The sequence below is a fragment of the Salmo salar genome, chromosome ssa07 (genome assembly GCF_905237065.1).
Source record: "Salmo salar chromosome ssa07, Ssal_v3.1, whole genome shotgun sequence".
In the NCBI taxonomy this organism is placed as follows: domain Eukaryota; kingdom Metazoa; phylum Chordata; class Actinopteri; order Salmoniformes; family Salmonidae; genus Salmo; species Salmo salar.
The window spans coordinates 628,984-642,838 of NC_059448.1; the positions used below are offsets into that span (position 1 = coordinate 628,984).

Consider the following 13,855-nt stretch of genomic DNA (forward strand, 5'->3'; position numbering starts at 1 on the left):
AGAGGGAGGTGTTTAGTCCCAGGGGTCCTTAGCTTAGTGATGAGCTTTGTGGACACTATGGTGTTGACCACTGAGCTGTAGTCAATGAACAGCATTCTCACGTAGGTGTTCCTTTTATCCTTTTGCAACTAATTTACCCACCCCAGCACACAGGACAAAGATTTAAGATCAAGGGCCTGATTATTTGCACGTCCGCCAATGTTATTTACATGTTGAAATGTCCTTGTGGTCTGTCTCACATAGAGAAAACCCGTAGGAGCCTTAAAGACGGGTCAGTGAGAACCGCAGCAATATACGGAACAGGTGAGACAAAAAACACCTGGTTGCTGCTCAGTTTTGTACAAGCTGGACATCCTATTAGTTCTCTGAGATACGTCGGGATGTAAATGGTCAAGACGTCCCGCAGGGGAGCGAACGTTGAGAGGATATGTCTTCAAATGGAGTCTTTCTGGATCCACAGGGCTGAACACACGGTCTCCTCTCGGCCTTAACGAGGAGTTTGACTTATTAAAACCGTTTTATATGTCTAAATTGTGTTTATTTTTTTAATCCTAATTGAATATTGTACTTATATTTCTGTAAATATTGATCACATTCCCTGTACATTGAACGGTAATATTGTGATAGTATGTTACACATTTTTGTTTTACCTCCTGTTTCAGGAAGTGATGTCATTATTATTGGTGATTCATTTCAGGACTATCCATAATCTATGGTACCGTCCACATGAACATAGAATTTGACACTACCAATACTCCTGGAGCTCTCTCTACTCCTCCCCTTTCTCCTCCTCCTCCGCCTCCTCCTCCTCCTCCTCCTCCTCCTCCTCCTCCTCCTCCTCCTCTCCTCCTCCTCCTCCTCCTCCGCCTCCTCCTCCTCCTCCTCCTCCTCCTCCTCCTCCTCCCTCCTCCTCCTCCTCCTCCTCCTCCTCCTCCTCCCTCCTCCTCCTCTCCTCCTCCCTCCTCCTCCTCCTCCTCCTCCTCCTCCTCTCTCTCCTCCTCCTCCCTCCTCCTCCTCCTCCTCCCCTTCCTCCTCCTCCCTCTCCTCCTCTCCTCCTCCTCCTCCTCCTCCCTCCTCCTCCTCCTCCTCTCTCCTCCTCTCTCCCTCCTCATCCTCTCCTCCTCCTCCTCCTCCTCCTCCTCTCCTCTCTCTCCTCCTCCTCCTCCTCTCTCTCTCCTCCTCTCCTCCTCCTCCTCTCCTCCTCCTCCTCCTCTCTCTCCTCCTCTCCTCCTCCTCCTCCTCTCCTCTCCTCTCCTCCTCCTCTCCTCCTCCTCTCCCTCCTCCTCCTCCTCCTCTCCTCCTCCTCCTCCTCCTCCTCTCCTCCTCCCTCCTCCTCCTCCTCCTCCCTCCTCCTCCTCCTCCTCCTCCTCCTCCTCCTCTCACCAGGTTCTACCCTTCCCTCCAGAGAGGAGAAGATGTTGTTCAGTAGAACAGGAGTCATGGTGTTGTAGACCCCCATCCTGATCCTCCTGCCGTCTCCAGAGGTGAAACCCCGTCCCAGGACACAATGGACGTATGGCAGCCGGCCCTGCCAGCCGCGGGGGCACACTGGACCGGCCAACTGACTGGTGGAGGAAGGGGTGAGGTGGAGGGAGAAAGGGGTGAGGTGGAGGGAGAGAAGGGGTGAGGTGGAGGGAGAAAGGGGAGAAAGGGGTGAGGTGGAGGGAGGAAGGGGTGAGGTGGAGGGAGAGAAGGGGTGAGGTGGAGGGAGAAAGGGGTGAGGAGGAGGGAGAGAAGGGGAGAAAGGGGTGAGGTGGAGGGAGAAAGGGGTGAGGTGGAGGGACAGAAGGGGTGAGGTGGAGGGAGAGAAGGGGTGAGGTGGAGGGAGAAAGGGGTGAGGTGGAGGGACAGAAGGGGTGAGGTGGAGGGAGAGAAGGGGTGAGGTGGAGGGAGAAAGGGGTGAGGTGGAGGGAGAGAAGGAGGTTTGACACACACCTGGGACACCAGAGGGGAAGGGCGGGGCTTACCTGAGTAGCTTGGAGGCTACGTTGGCACTGATTGGCTGAGCAGGGATGACAGGCAGGCCGGAGGACTGTATGGGCGGGAACTGGGTGTGGTTGAAGGAGGGGAAGCCAGGGGTGAAGGGGTCACCTGATCCCAGATGAACCTGTTGATTGGATGGGAAGGGGATGAGGCGGGTTCTTAATAATTTGGCGAATGTTTAAACATTTCAACGTTAAGAAACTGAAAGCAATGTTGTTGGGGGTTTTTTTCCACACAAAATTTAAACAGAGCTGTAACGTTAGGAGAGCTGCGTCTTTACAACGATTTGTCACGGATATAAAGCTCGCCGCAAATCATCGTTATTATTAAACGGTTGTTAAAATGGCGGAGAAAGGCGAGCTCTGTCCTGAATCAACACAGTGTCCAGTCTTCTGCTGCTGCAACGTTTAGCTGCACCAACATCACTGGGGCTTTGGAAACATACTGAAATACGGACTGATTGGCAGCAGCAGTACATAGGTCATGCAGTCGTATTCACACAGGAGAGAGGAGGCAGAGAGAGCAGACAGACAGACAGACAGAGGGACAGAGGAGACAGAGAGAGGAGAAAGAGAGAGACAGAGACACAGAGAGAGAGAGGAGGCAGAGAGAGGAGACAGAGACAGAGACAGAGAGGAGGCAGAGAGAGAGAGAGACAGAGAGCTGTGAAGCTCTGTCATAATTGTTGGAGCAGCCAGGACAGCCAGGACAGCCAGGACAGACCCCAATATAATAAGACCATCTTCCCCAGTATGGAAGTTTACTCTAGTTATCGCCTTAAAGGGCCAGTGTAAGTTTACTCTAGTTATCGCCTTAAAGGGCCAGTGTAAGTTTACTCTAGTTATCACCTTAAAGGGCCAGTGTAAGTTTACTCTAGTTATCGCCTTAAAGGGCCAGTGTAAGTTTACTCTAGTTATCGCCTTAAAGGGCCAGTGTAAGTTTACTCTAGTTATCGCCTTAAAGGGCCAGTGTAAGTTTACTGTAGTTATCGCCTTAAAGGGCCAGTGTAAGTTTACTCTAGTTATCGCCTTAAAGGGCCAGTGTAAGTTTACTGTAGTTATCGCCTTAAAGGGCCAGTGTAAGTTTACTCTAGTTATCGCCTTAAAGGGCCAGTGTAAGTTTACTCTAGTTATCGCCTTAAAGGGCCAGTGTAAGTTTACTCTAGTTATCGCCTTAAAGGGCCAGTGTAAGTTTACTCTAGTTATCACCTTAAAGGGCCAGTGTAAGTTTACTCTAGTTATCGCCTTAAAGGGCCAGCGTAAGTTTACTCTAGTTATCGCCTTAAAGGGCCAGTGTAAGTTTACTCTAGTTATCGCCTTAAAGGGCCAGTGTAAGTTTACTCTAGTTATCGCCTTAAAGGGCCAGTGTAAGTTTACTGTAGTTATCGCCTTAAAGGGCCAGTGTAAGTTTACTCTAGTTATCACCTTAAAGGGCCAGTGTAAGTTTACTCTAGTTATCGCCTTAAAGGGCCAGTGTAAGTTTACTCTAGTTATCACCTTAAAGGGCCAGTGTAAGTTTACTGTAGTTATCGCCTTAAAGGGCCAGTGTAAGTTTACTGTAGTTATCGCCTTAAAGGGCCAGTGTAAGTTTACTCTAGTTATCGCCTTAAAGGGCCAGTGTAAGTTTACTCTAGTTATCACCTTAAAGGGCCAGTGTAAGTTTACTCTAGTTATCGCCTTAAAGGGCCAGTGTAAGTTTACTCTAGTTATCGCCTTAAAGGGCCAGTGTAAGTTTACTCTAGTTATCGCCTTAAAGGGCCAGTGTAAGTTTACTCTAGTTATCGCCTTAAAGGGCCAGTGTAAGTTTACTCTAGTTATCACCTTAAAGGGCCAGTGTAAGTTTACTCTAGTTATCACCTTAAAGGGCCAGTGTAAGTTTACTGTAGTTATCGCCTTAAAGGGCCAGTGTAAGTTTACTCTAGTTATCATCTTAAAGGGCCAGTGTAAGTTTACTCTAGTTATCGCCTTAAAGGGCCAGTGTAAGTTTACTCTAGTTATCGCCTTAAAGGGCCAGTGTAAGTTTACTGTAGTTATCGCCTTAAAGGGCCAGTGTAAGTTTACTCTAGTTATCGCCTTAAAGGGCCAGTGTAAGTTTACTCTAGTTATCGCCTTAAAGGGCCAGTGTAAGTTTACTCTAGTTATCGCCTTAAAGGGCCAGTGTAAGTTTACTCTAGTTATCGCCTTAAAGGGCCAGTGTAAGTTTACTCTAGTTATCGCCTTAAAGGGCCAGTGTAAGTTTACTCTAGTTATCGCCTTAAAGGGCCAGTGTAAGTTTACTCTAGTTATCGCCTTAAAGGGCCAGTGTAAGTTTACTCTAGTTATCGCCTTAAAGGGCCAGTGTAAGTTTACTCTAGTTATCGCCTTAAAGGGCCAGTGTAAGTTTACTCTAGTTATCGCCTTAAAGGGCCAGTGTAAGTTTACTCTAGTTATCACCTTAAAGGGCCAGTGTAAGTTTACTCTAGTTATCGCCTTAAAGGGCCAGTGTAAGTTTACTCTAGTTATCGCCTTAAAGGGCCAGTGTAAGTTTACTCTAGTTATCGCCTTAAAGGGCCAGTGTAAGTTTACTCTAGTTATCGCCTTAAAGGGCCAGTGTAAGTTTACTCTAGTTATCGCCTTAAAGGGCCAGTGTAAGTTTACTCTAGTTATCGCCTTAAAGGGCCAGTGTAAGTTTACTCTAGTTATCGCCTTAAAGGGCCAGTGTAAGTTTACTCTAGTTATCGCCTTAAAGGGCCAGTGTAAGTTTACTGTAGTTATCGCCTTAAAGGGCCAGTGTAAGTTTACTCTAGTTATCACCTTAAAGGGCCAGTGTAAGTTTACTCAAGTTATCACCTTAAAGGGCCAGTGTAAGTTTACTCTAGTTATCGCCTTAAAGGGCCAGTGTAAGTTTACTCTAGTTATCGCCTTAAAGGGCCAGTGTAAGTTTACTCTAGTTATCGCCTTAAAGGGCCAGTGTAAGTTTACTCTAGTTATCGCCTTAAAGGGCCAGTGTAAGTTTACTCTAGTTATCGCCTTAAAGGGCCAGTGTAAGTTTACTCTAGTTATCGCCTTAAAGGGCCAGTGTAAGTTTACTCTAGTTATCGCCTTAAAGGGCCAGTGTAAGTTTACTCTAGTTATCGCCTTAAAGGGCCAGTGTAAGTTTACTCTAGTTATCGCCTTAAAGGGCCAGTGTAAGTTTACTCTAGTTATCGCCTTAAAGGGCCAGTGTAAGTTTACTCTAGTTATCGCCTTAAAGGGCCAGTGTAAGTTTACTCTAGTTATCGCCTTAAAGGGCCAGTGTAAGTTTACTCTAGTTATCGCCTTAAAGGGCCAGTGTAAGTTTACTCTAGTTATCGCCTTAAAGGGCCAGTGTAAGTTTACTCTAGTTATCGCCTTAAAGGGCCAGTGTAAGTTTACTCTAGTTATCGCCTTAAAGGGCCAGTGTAAGTTTACTCTAGTTATCGCCTTAAAGGGCCAGTGTAAGTTTACTCTAGTTATCACCTTAAAGGGCCAGTGTAAGTTTACTCTAGTTATCGCCTTAAAGGGCCAGTGTAAGTTTACTCTAGTTATCGCCTTAAAGGGCCAGTGTAAGTTTACTCTAGTTATCGCCTTAAAGGGCCAGTGTAAGTTTACTCTAGTTATCGCCTTAAAGGGCCAGTGTAAGTTTACTCTAGTTATCGCCTTAAAGGGCCAGTGTAAGTTTACTCTAGTTATCGCCTTAAAGGGCCAGTGTAAGTTTACTCTAGTTATCGCCTTAAAGGGCCAGTGTAAGTTTACTCTAGTTATCGCCTTAAAGGGCCAGTGTAAGTTTACTCTAGTTATCGCCTTAAAGGGCCAGTGTAAGTTTACTCTAGTTATCGCCTTAAAGGGCCAGTGTAAGTTTACTGTAGTTATCGCCTTAAAGGGCCAGTGTAAGTTTACTCTAGTTATCGCCTTAAAGGGCCAGTGTAAGTTTACTGTAGTTATCGCCTTAAAGGGCCAGTGTAAGTTTACTCTAGTTATCGCCTTAAAGGGCCAGTGTAAGTTTACTCAAGTTATCACCTTAAAGGGCCAGTGTAAGTTTACTCTAGTTATCGCCTTAAAGGGCCAGTGTAAGTTTACTCTAGTTATCGCCTTAAAGGGCCAGTGTAAGTTTACTCTAGTTATCGCCTTAAAGGGCCAGTGTAAGTTTACTCTAGTTATCGCCTTAAAGGGCCAGTGTAAGTTTACTCTAGTTATCGCCTTAAAGGGCCAGTGTAAGTTTACTCTAGTTATCGCCTTAAAGGGCCAGTGTAAGTTTACTCTAGTTATCGCCTTAAAGGGCCAGTGTAAGTTTACTCTAGTTATCGCCTTAAAGGGCCAGTGTAAGTTTAATTTAGTTATCGCCTTAAAGGGCCAGTGTAAGTTTACTGTAGTTATCGCCTTAAAGGGCCAGTGTAAGTTTACTCTAGTTATCGCCTTAAAGGGCCAGTGTAAGTTTACTCTAGTTATCACCTTAAAGGGCCAGTGTAAGTTTACTGTAGTTATTGCCTTAAAGGGCCAGTGTAAGTTTACTCTAGTTATCGCCTTAAAGGGCCAGTGTAAGTTTACTCTAGTTATCGCCTTAAAGGGCCAGTGTAAGTTTACTCTAGTTATCGCCTTAAAGGGCCAGTGTAAGTTTACTCTAGTTATCGCCTTAAAGGGCCAGTGGAAGTTTACTCTAGTTATCGCCTTAAAGGGCCAGTGTAAGTTTACTCTAGTTATCGCCTTAAAGGGCCAGTGTAAGTTTAATTTAGTTATCGCCTTAAAGGGCCAGTGTAAGTTTAATTTAGTTATCGCCTTAAAGGGCCAGTGTAAGTTTACTCTAGTGATCGCCTTAAAGGGCCAGTGTTTGATTTGGAGCATGTGCCATGTTTGAGAATTTTGGGACATTTCCCAAGCTACCTGTTAAGCCTTTTTCCAAAAAGGTCTACAACTACACCATCGGGAGCATCCTGACTGGTAGCATCACCGCCTGGTACGGCAACTGCTCGACCTCCAACAACAAGGCGCTACAGAGGGTAGTGCGGCCCAGTACATCACTGGGGCCAAGCTTCCTGCCATCCAGGACCTATATACCAGGCGGTGTCAGAGGAAGGCCCTAAAAATTGTCAAAGACTCCAGCCACCCTAGTCGAAGACTGTTCTCTCTGCTACAGCATGGCAAGCGGTACCGGATCGCCAAGTCTAGGTCCAAGAGGCTTCTAAACAGCTTCTACCCCCAAGCCATAAGACTCCTGAACAGCTAATCAAATGGCTACCCAGACTATTTGCATCCCCCCCCCCATTCGCTGCTGCTAATCTCTGTTATTATCTATGCATAGTCACTTTAATAACTCTACCTACATGTACATAGTACCTCAATTACCTCGGCTAACCGGTGCCCCACATATTGACTCTACACCTGTACACCTGTATATAGCCTCCACATTGACTCTGTACCGGTACCCCCTGTATATAGCCTCCACATTGACTCTGTACCGGTACCCCCTGTATATAGCCTCCACATTGACTCTGTACCGGTACCCCCTGTATATAGCCTCCACATTGACTCTGTACTGGTACCCCCTGTATATAGCCTCCACATTGACTCTGTACCGGTACCCCCTGTATATAGCCTCCACATTGACTCTGTACCGATACCCCCTGTATATAGCCTCCATATTGACTATGTACCCGTAACCCCGGTATATAGCCTCCACATTGACTCTGTACCGGTACCCCCTGTATATAGCCTCCACATTGACTCTGTACCGTAACACCCTGTATATAGCCTCCACATTGACTCTGTACCGGTACCCCCTGTATATAGCCTCCACATTGACTCTGTACCGGTACCCCCAGTATATTTAGCCTCCACATTGACTCTGTACCGGTACCCCCCTGTATATCGTCTCCACACTGACTCTGTACCAGTACCCCCTGTATATAGCCTCCACATTGACTCTGTACCGGTACCCCCTGTATATAGCCTCCATATTGACTCTGTACCGGTACCCCCTGTATATGGCGTCAACATTGACTCTGTACCGGTACCCCCTGTATATAGCCTCCACATTGACTCTGTACCGGTACCCCCTGTATATAGCCTCCACATTGACTCTGTACCGTAATACCCTGTATATAGCCTCCACATTGACTCTGTACCGGTACCCCCTGTATATAGCCTCCACATTGACTCTGTACTGGTACCCCCTGTATATAGCCTCCACATTGACTCTGTACCGGTACCCCCTGTATATAGCCTCCACATTGACTCTGTACCGTAACACCCTGTATATAGCCTCCACATTGACTCTGTACCGGTACCCCCTGTATATAGCCTCCACATTGACTCTGTACCGGTCCCCCTGTATATAGCCTCCACATTGACTCTGTACCGTAATACCCTGTATATAGCCTCCACATTGACTCTGTACCGGTACCCCCTGTATATAGACTCCACATTGACTCTGTACCGGTACCCCCTGTATATAACCTCCACATTGACTCTGTACCGGTACCCCCCCTGTATATAGCCTCCACATTGACTCTGTACCGCTACCCCCTGTATACAGACTCCACATTGTACCGGTACCCCCTGTATATAGCCTCCACATTGACTCTGTACCGTAATACCCTGTATATAGCCTCCACATTGACTCTGTACCGTAATACCCTGTATATAGCCTCCACATTGACTCTGTACCAGTACCCCCTGTATATAGCCTCCACATTGACTCTGTACCGGTACCCCCTGTATATAGCCTCCACACTGAATCTGTACCGTAATACCCTGAATATAGTCTCCACATTGACTCTGTACCGTAACACCCTGAATATAGCCTCCACACTGACTCTGTACCGTAATACCCTGAATATAGCCTCCACATTGACTCTGTACCGTAACACCCTGAATATAGCCTCCACATTGACTCTGTACCGTAATACCCTGTATATAGCCTCCACATTGACTCTGTACCGGTACCCCCTGTATATAGCCTCCACATTGACTCTGTACCGGTACCCCCTGTATATAGCCTCCACATTGACTCTGTACCGGTACCCCCTGTATATAGCCTCCACATTGACTCTGTACCGGTACCCCCTGTATATAGCCTCCACATTGACTCTGTACCGTAATACCCTGTATATAGCCTCCACATTGACTCTGTACCAGTACCCCCTGTATATACCCTCCACATTGACTCTGTACCGTAATACCCTGTATATAGCCTCCACATTGACTCTGTACCGGTACCCCCTGTATATAGCCTCCACACTGAATCTGTACCGTAATACCCTGAATATAGTCTCCACATTGACTCTGTACCGTAACACCCTGAATATAGCCTCCACACTGACTCTGTACCGTAATACCCTGAATATAGTCTCCACATTGACTCTGTACCGTAACACCCTGTATATAGCCTCCACATTGACTCTGTACCGGTACCCCCTGTATATAGTCTCCACATTGACTCTGTACCGTAGTACCCCCTGTATATAGCCTCCACATTGACTCTGTACCGTAATACCCTGTATATAGCCTCCACATTGACTCTGTACCAGTACCCCCTGTATATAGCCTCCACATTGACTCTGTACCAGTACCCCCTGTATATAGCCTCCACATTGACTCTGTACCAGGTACCCCCTGTATATAGCCTCCCCATTGACTCTGTACCGTAATACCCTGTATATAGCCTCCACATTGACTCTGTAACGGTACCCCCTGTATATAGCCTCCACACTGACTCTGTACCGTAATACCCTGTATATAGCCTCCACATTGACTCTGTACCGGTACCCCCTGTATATAGCCTCCACATTGACTCTGTACCGGTACCCCCTGAATATAGTCTCCACATTGACTCTGTACCGTAACACCCTGTATATAGCCTCCACATTGACTCTGTACCGGTACCCCCTGTATATAGCCTCCACATTGACTCTGTACCGTAAGACCCTGTATATAGCCTCCACATTGACTCTGTACCGGTACCCCCTGAATATAGTCTCCACATTGACTCTGTACCGTAACACCCTGTATATAGCCTCCACATTGACTCTGTACCGGTACCCCCTGTATATAGCCTCCACACTGAATCTGTACCGTAATACCCTGAATATAGTCTCCACATTGACTCTGTACCGTAACACCCTGAATATAGCCTCCACACTGACTCTGTACCGTAATACCCTGTATATAGCCTCCACATTGACTCTGTACCGTAATACCCTGTATATAGTCTCCACATTGACTCTGTACCGTAATACCCTGTATATAGTCTCCACATTGACTCTGTACCGGTACCCCCTGTATATAGCCTCCACACTGACTCTGTACCGTAATTCCCTGTATATAGCCTCCACATTGACTCTGTACCGGTATCCCCTGTATATAGCCTCCACATTGACTCTGTACCGTAATACCCTGTATATAGCCTCCACATTGACTCTGTACCGTAATACCCTGTATATAGCCTCCACATTGACTCTGTACCGTAATACCCTGTATATAGCCTCCACATTGACTCTGTACCGTAATACCCTGTATATAACCTCCAAATTGACTCTGTACCGTAGTACCCTGTATATAGCCTCCACATTGACTCTGTACTGTAATACCCTGTATATAGCCTCCACATTGACTCTGTACCGTAATACCCTGTATATAGCCTCCACACTGACTCTGTACCGTAATACCCTGTATATAGCCTCCACATTGACTCTGTACCGTAATACCCTGTATATAGCCTCCACATTGACTCTGTACCGTAATACCCTGTATATAGCCTCCACATTGACTCTGTACCGGTAGCCCCTGTATATAGCCTCCACATTGACTCTGTACCGGTACCCCCTGTATTTAGCCTCCACATTGACTCTGTACCGTAATACCCTGTATATAGCCTCCACATTGACTCTGTACCGGTACCCCCTGTATATAGCCTCCACATTGACTCTGTACTGTAATACCCTGTATATAGCCTCCACATTGACTCTGTACCGGTACCCCCCTGTATATAGCCTCCACATTGACTCTTTACCGGTACACCCTGTATATAGCCTCCACATTGACTCTGTACCGTAATACCCTGTATATAGCCTCCACATTGACTCTGTACCGTAATACCCTGTATATAGTCTCCACATTGACTCTGTACCGTAACACCCTGTATATAGCCTCCACATTGACTCTGTACCGTAATACCCTGTATATAGCCTCCACATTGACTCTGTACCGGTACCCCCTGTATATAGCCTCCACATTGACTCTGTACCGGTCCCCCCGGTATATAGCCTCCACATTGACTCTGTACCGTAATACCCTGTATATAGCCTCCACATTGACTCTGTACCGTAATACCCTGTATATAGTCTCCACATTGACTCTGTACCGTAACCCCCTGTATATAGCCTCCACATTGACTCTGTACCGTAATACCCTGTATATAGCCCCCACATTGACTCTGTACCATAATACCCAGTATAAAGCCTCCACATTGACTCTGTACCGGTACCCCCTGTATATAGCCTCCACATTGACTCTGTACTGTAATACCCTGTATATAGCCTCCACATTGACTCTGTACCGGTACCCCCTGTATATAGCCTCCACATTGACTCTGTACCGTAATACCCTGTATATAGCCTCCACATTGACTCTGTACCGTAATACCCTGTATATAGGCTCCACATTCACTCTGTACCGTAATACCCTGTATATAGCCTCCACATTGACTCTGTACCGTAATACCCTGTATATAGCCTCCACATTGACTCTTTACCGTAATACCCTGTATATAGTCTCCACATTGACTCTATACCGTAATACCCTGTATATAGCCTCCACATTGACTCTGTACCGTAATACCCTGTATATAGTCTCCACATTGACTCTGTACCGTAATACCCTGTATATAGTCTCCACATTGACTCTGTACCGGTACCCCCTGTATATAGCCTCCACACTGACTCTGTACCGTAATACCCTGTATATAGCCTCCACATTGACTCTGTACCGGTATCCCCTGTATATAGCCTCCACATTGACTCTGTACCGTAATACCCTGTATATAGCCTCCACATTGACTCTGTACCGTAATACCCTGTATATAGCCTCCACATTGACTCTGTACCGTAATACTCTGTATATAGCTTCCACATTGACTCTGTACCGTAATACCCTGTATATAACCTCCACATTGACTCTGTACCGTAGTACCCTGTATATAGCCTCCACATTGACTCTGTACTGTAATACCCTGTATATAGCCTCCACATTGACTCTGTACCGTAATACCCTGTATATAGCCTCCACACTGACTCTGTACCGTAATACCCTGTATATAGCCTCCACATTGACTCTGTACAGGTACCCCCTGTATATAGCCTCCACATTGACTCTGTACATTAATACCCTGTATATAGCCTCCACATTGACTCTGTACCGGTACCCCCTGTATATAGCCTCCACATTGACTCTGTACCGTAATACCCTGTATATAGCCTCCACATTGACTCTGTACCGGTACCCCCCTGTATATAGCCTCCACATTGACTCTGTACCGGTACACCCTGTATATAGCCTCCACATTGACTCTGTACCGTAATACCCTGTATATAGCCTCCACATTGACTCTGTACCGTAATACCCTGTATATAGTCTCCACATTGACTCTGTACCGTAATACCCTGTATATAGCCTCCACATTGACTCTGTACCGTAATACCCTGTATATAGCCTCCACATTGACTCTGTACCGGTACCCCCTGTATATAGCCTCCACATTGACTCTGTACCGTAACACCCTGTATATAGCCTCCATATTGACTCTGTACCGGTACCCCCTGTATATAGCCTCCACATTGACTCTGTACCGGTACCCCCTGTATATAGCCTCCACATTGACTCTGTACCGGTACCCCCTGTATATAGCCTCCACATTGACTCTGTACCGGTACCCCCTGTATATAGCCTCCACATTGACTCTGTACCGTAATACCCTGTATATAGCCTCCACATTGACTCTGTACCGTAACACCCTGTATATAGCCTCCACATTGACTCTGTACCGTAACACCCTGTATATAGCCTCTGCATTGACTCTGTACCGGTACCCCCCTGTATATAGCCTCCACATTGACTCTGTACCGGTACCCCCTGTATATAGCCTCCACATTGACTCTGTACCGTAATACCCTGTATATAGCCTCCACATTGACTCTGTACCGTAATACCCTGTATATAGCCTCCACATTGACTCTGTACCGGTACCCCCTGTATATAGCCTCCACATTGACTCTGTACTGTAATACCCTGTATATAGCCTCCACATTGACTCTGTACCGGTACCCCCTGTATATAGCCTCCACATTGACTCTGTACCGTAATACCCTGTATATAGCCTCCACATTGACTCTGTACCGTAATACCCTGTATATAGCCTCCACATTGACTCTGTACCGTAATACCCTGTATATAGCCTCCACATTGACTCTGTACCGTAATACCCTGTATATAGCCTCCACATTGACTCTTTACCGTAATACCCTGTATATAGCCTCCACATTGACTCTGTACCGGTAATACCCTGTATATAGCCTCCACATTGACTCTGTACCGTAATACCCTGTATATAGCCTCCACATTGACTCTGTACCGGTACCCCCTGTATATAGCCTCCACATTGACTCTGTACCGTAATACCCTGTATATAGCCTCCACATTGACTCTGTACCGGTACCCCCTGTATATAGCCTCCACATTGACTCTGTACCGTAATACCCTGTATATAGCCTCCACATTGACTCTGTACCGTAATACCCTGTATATAGCCTCCACATTGACTCTGTACCGTAATACCCTGTATATAGCCTCCACATTGACTCTGTACCGTAATACCCTGTATATAG

At 46.5% G+C, this 13,855-nt stretch overlaps 1 protein-coding gene across 2 annotated transcripts in view; it reads right to left on the reverse strand.

Moving 5' to 3' along the window:
* The window catches only part of tfr2 (transferrin receptor 2), a 99,975-nt gene that overhangs the window by 58,992 nt on the left and 27,128 nt on the right, over positions 1–13,855 (reverse strand). For both annotated transcript variants that reach the window (XM_045721376.1, XM_045721377.1), the window contains exons 8-9: positions 1,968–2,107; positions 1,384–1,565 (exon numbers count right to left, since the gene is read on the reverse strand). In XM_045721376.1, the coding sequence (XP_045577332.1) occupies positions 1,384–1,565; positions 1,968–2,107 (322 nt within the window). The remainder of the gene's footprint in view (positions 1–1,383; positions 1,566–1,967; positions 2,108–13,855) is intronic.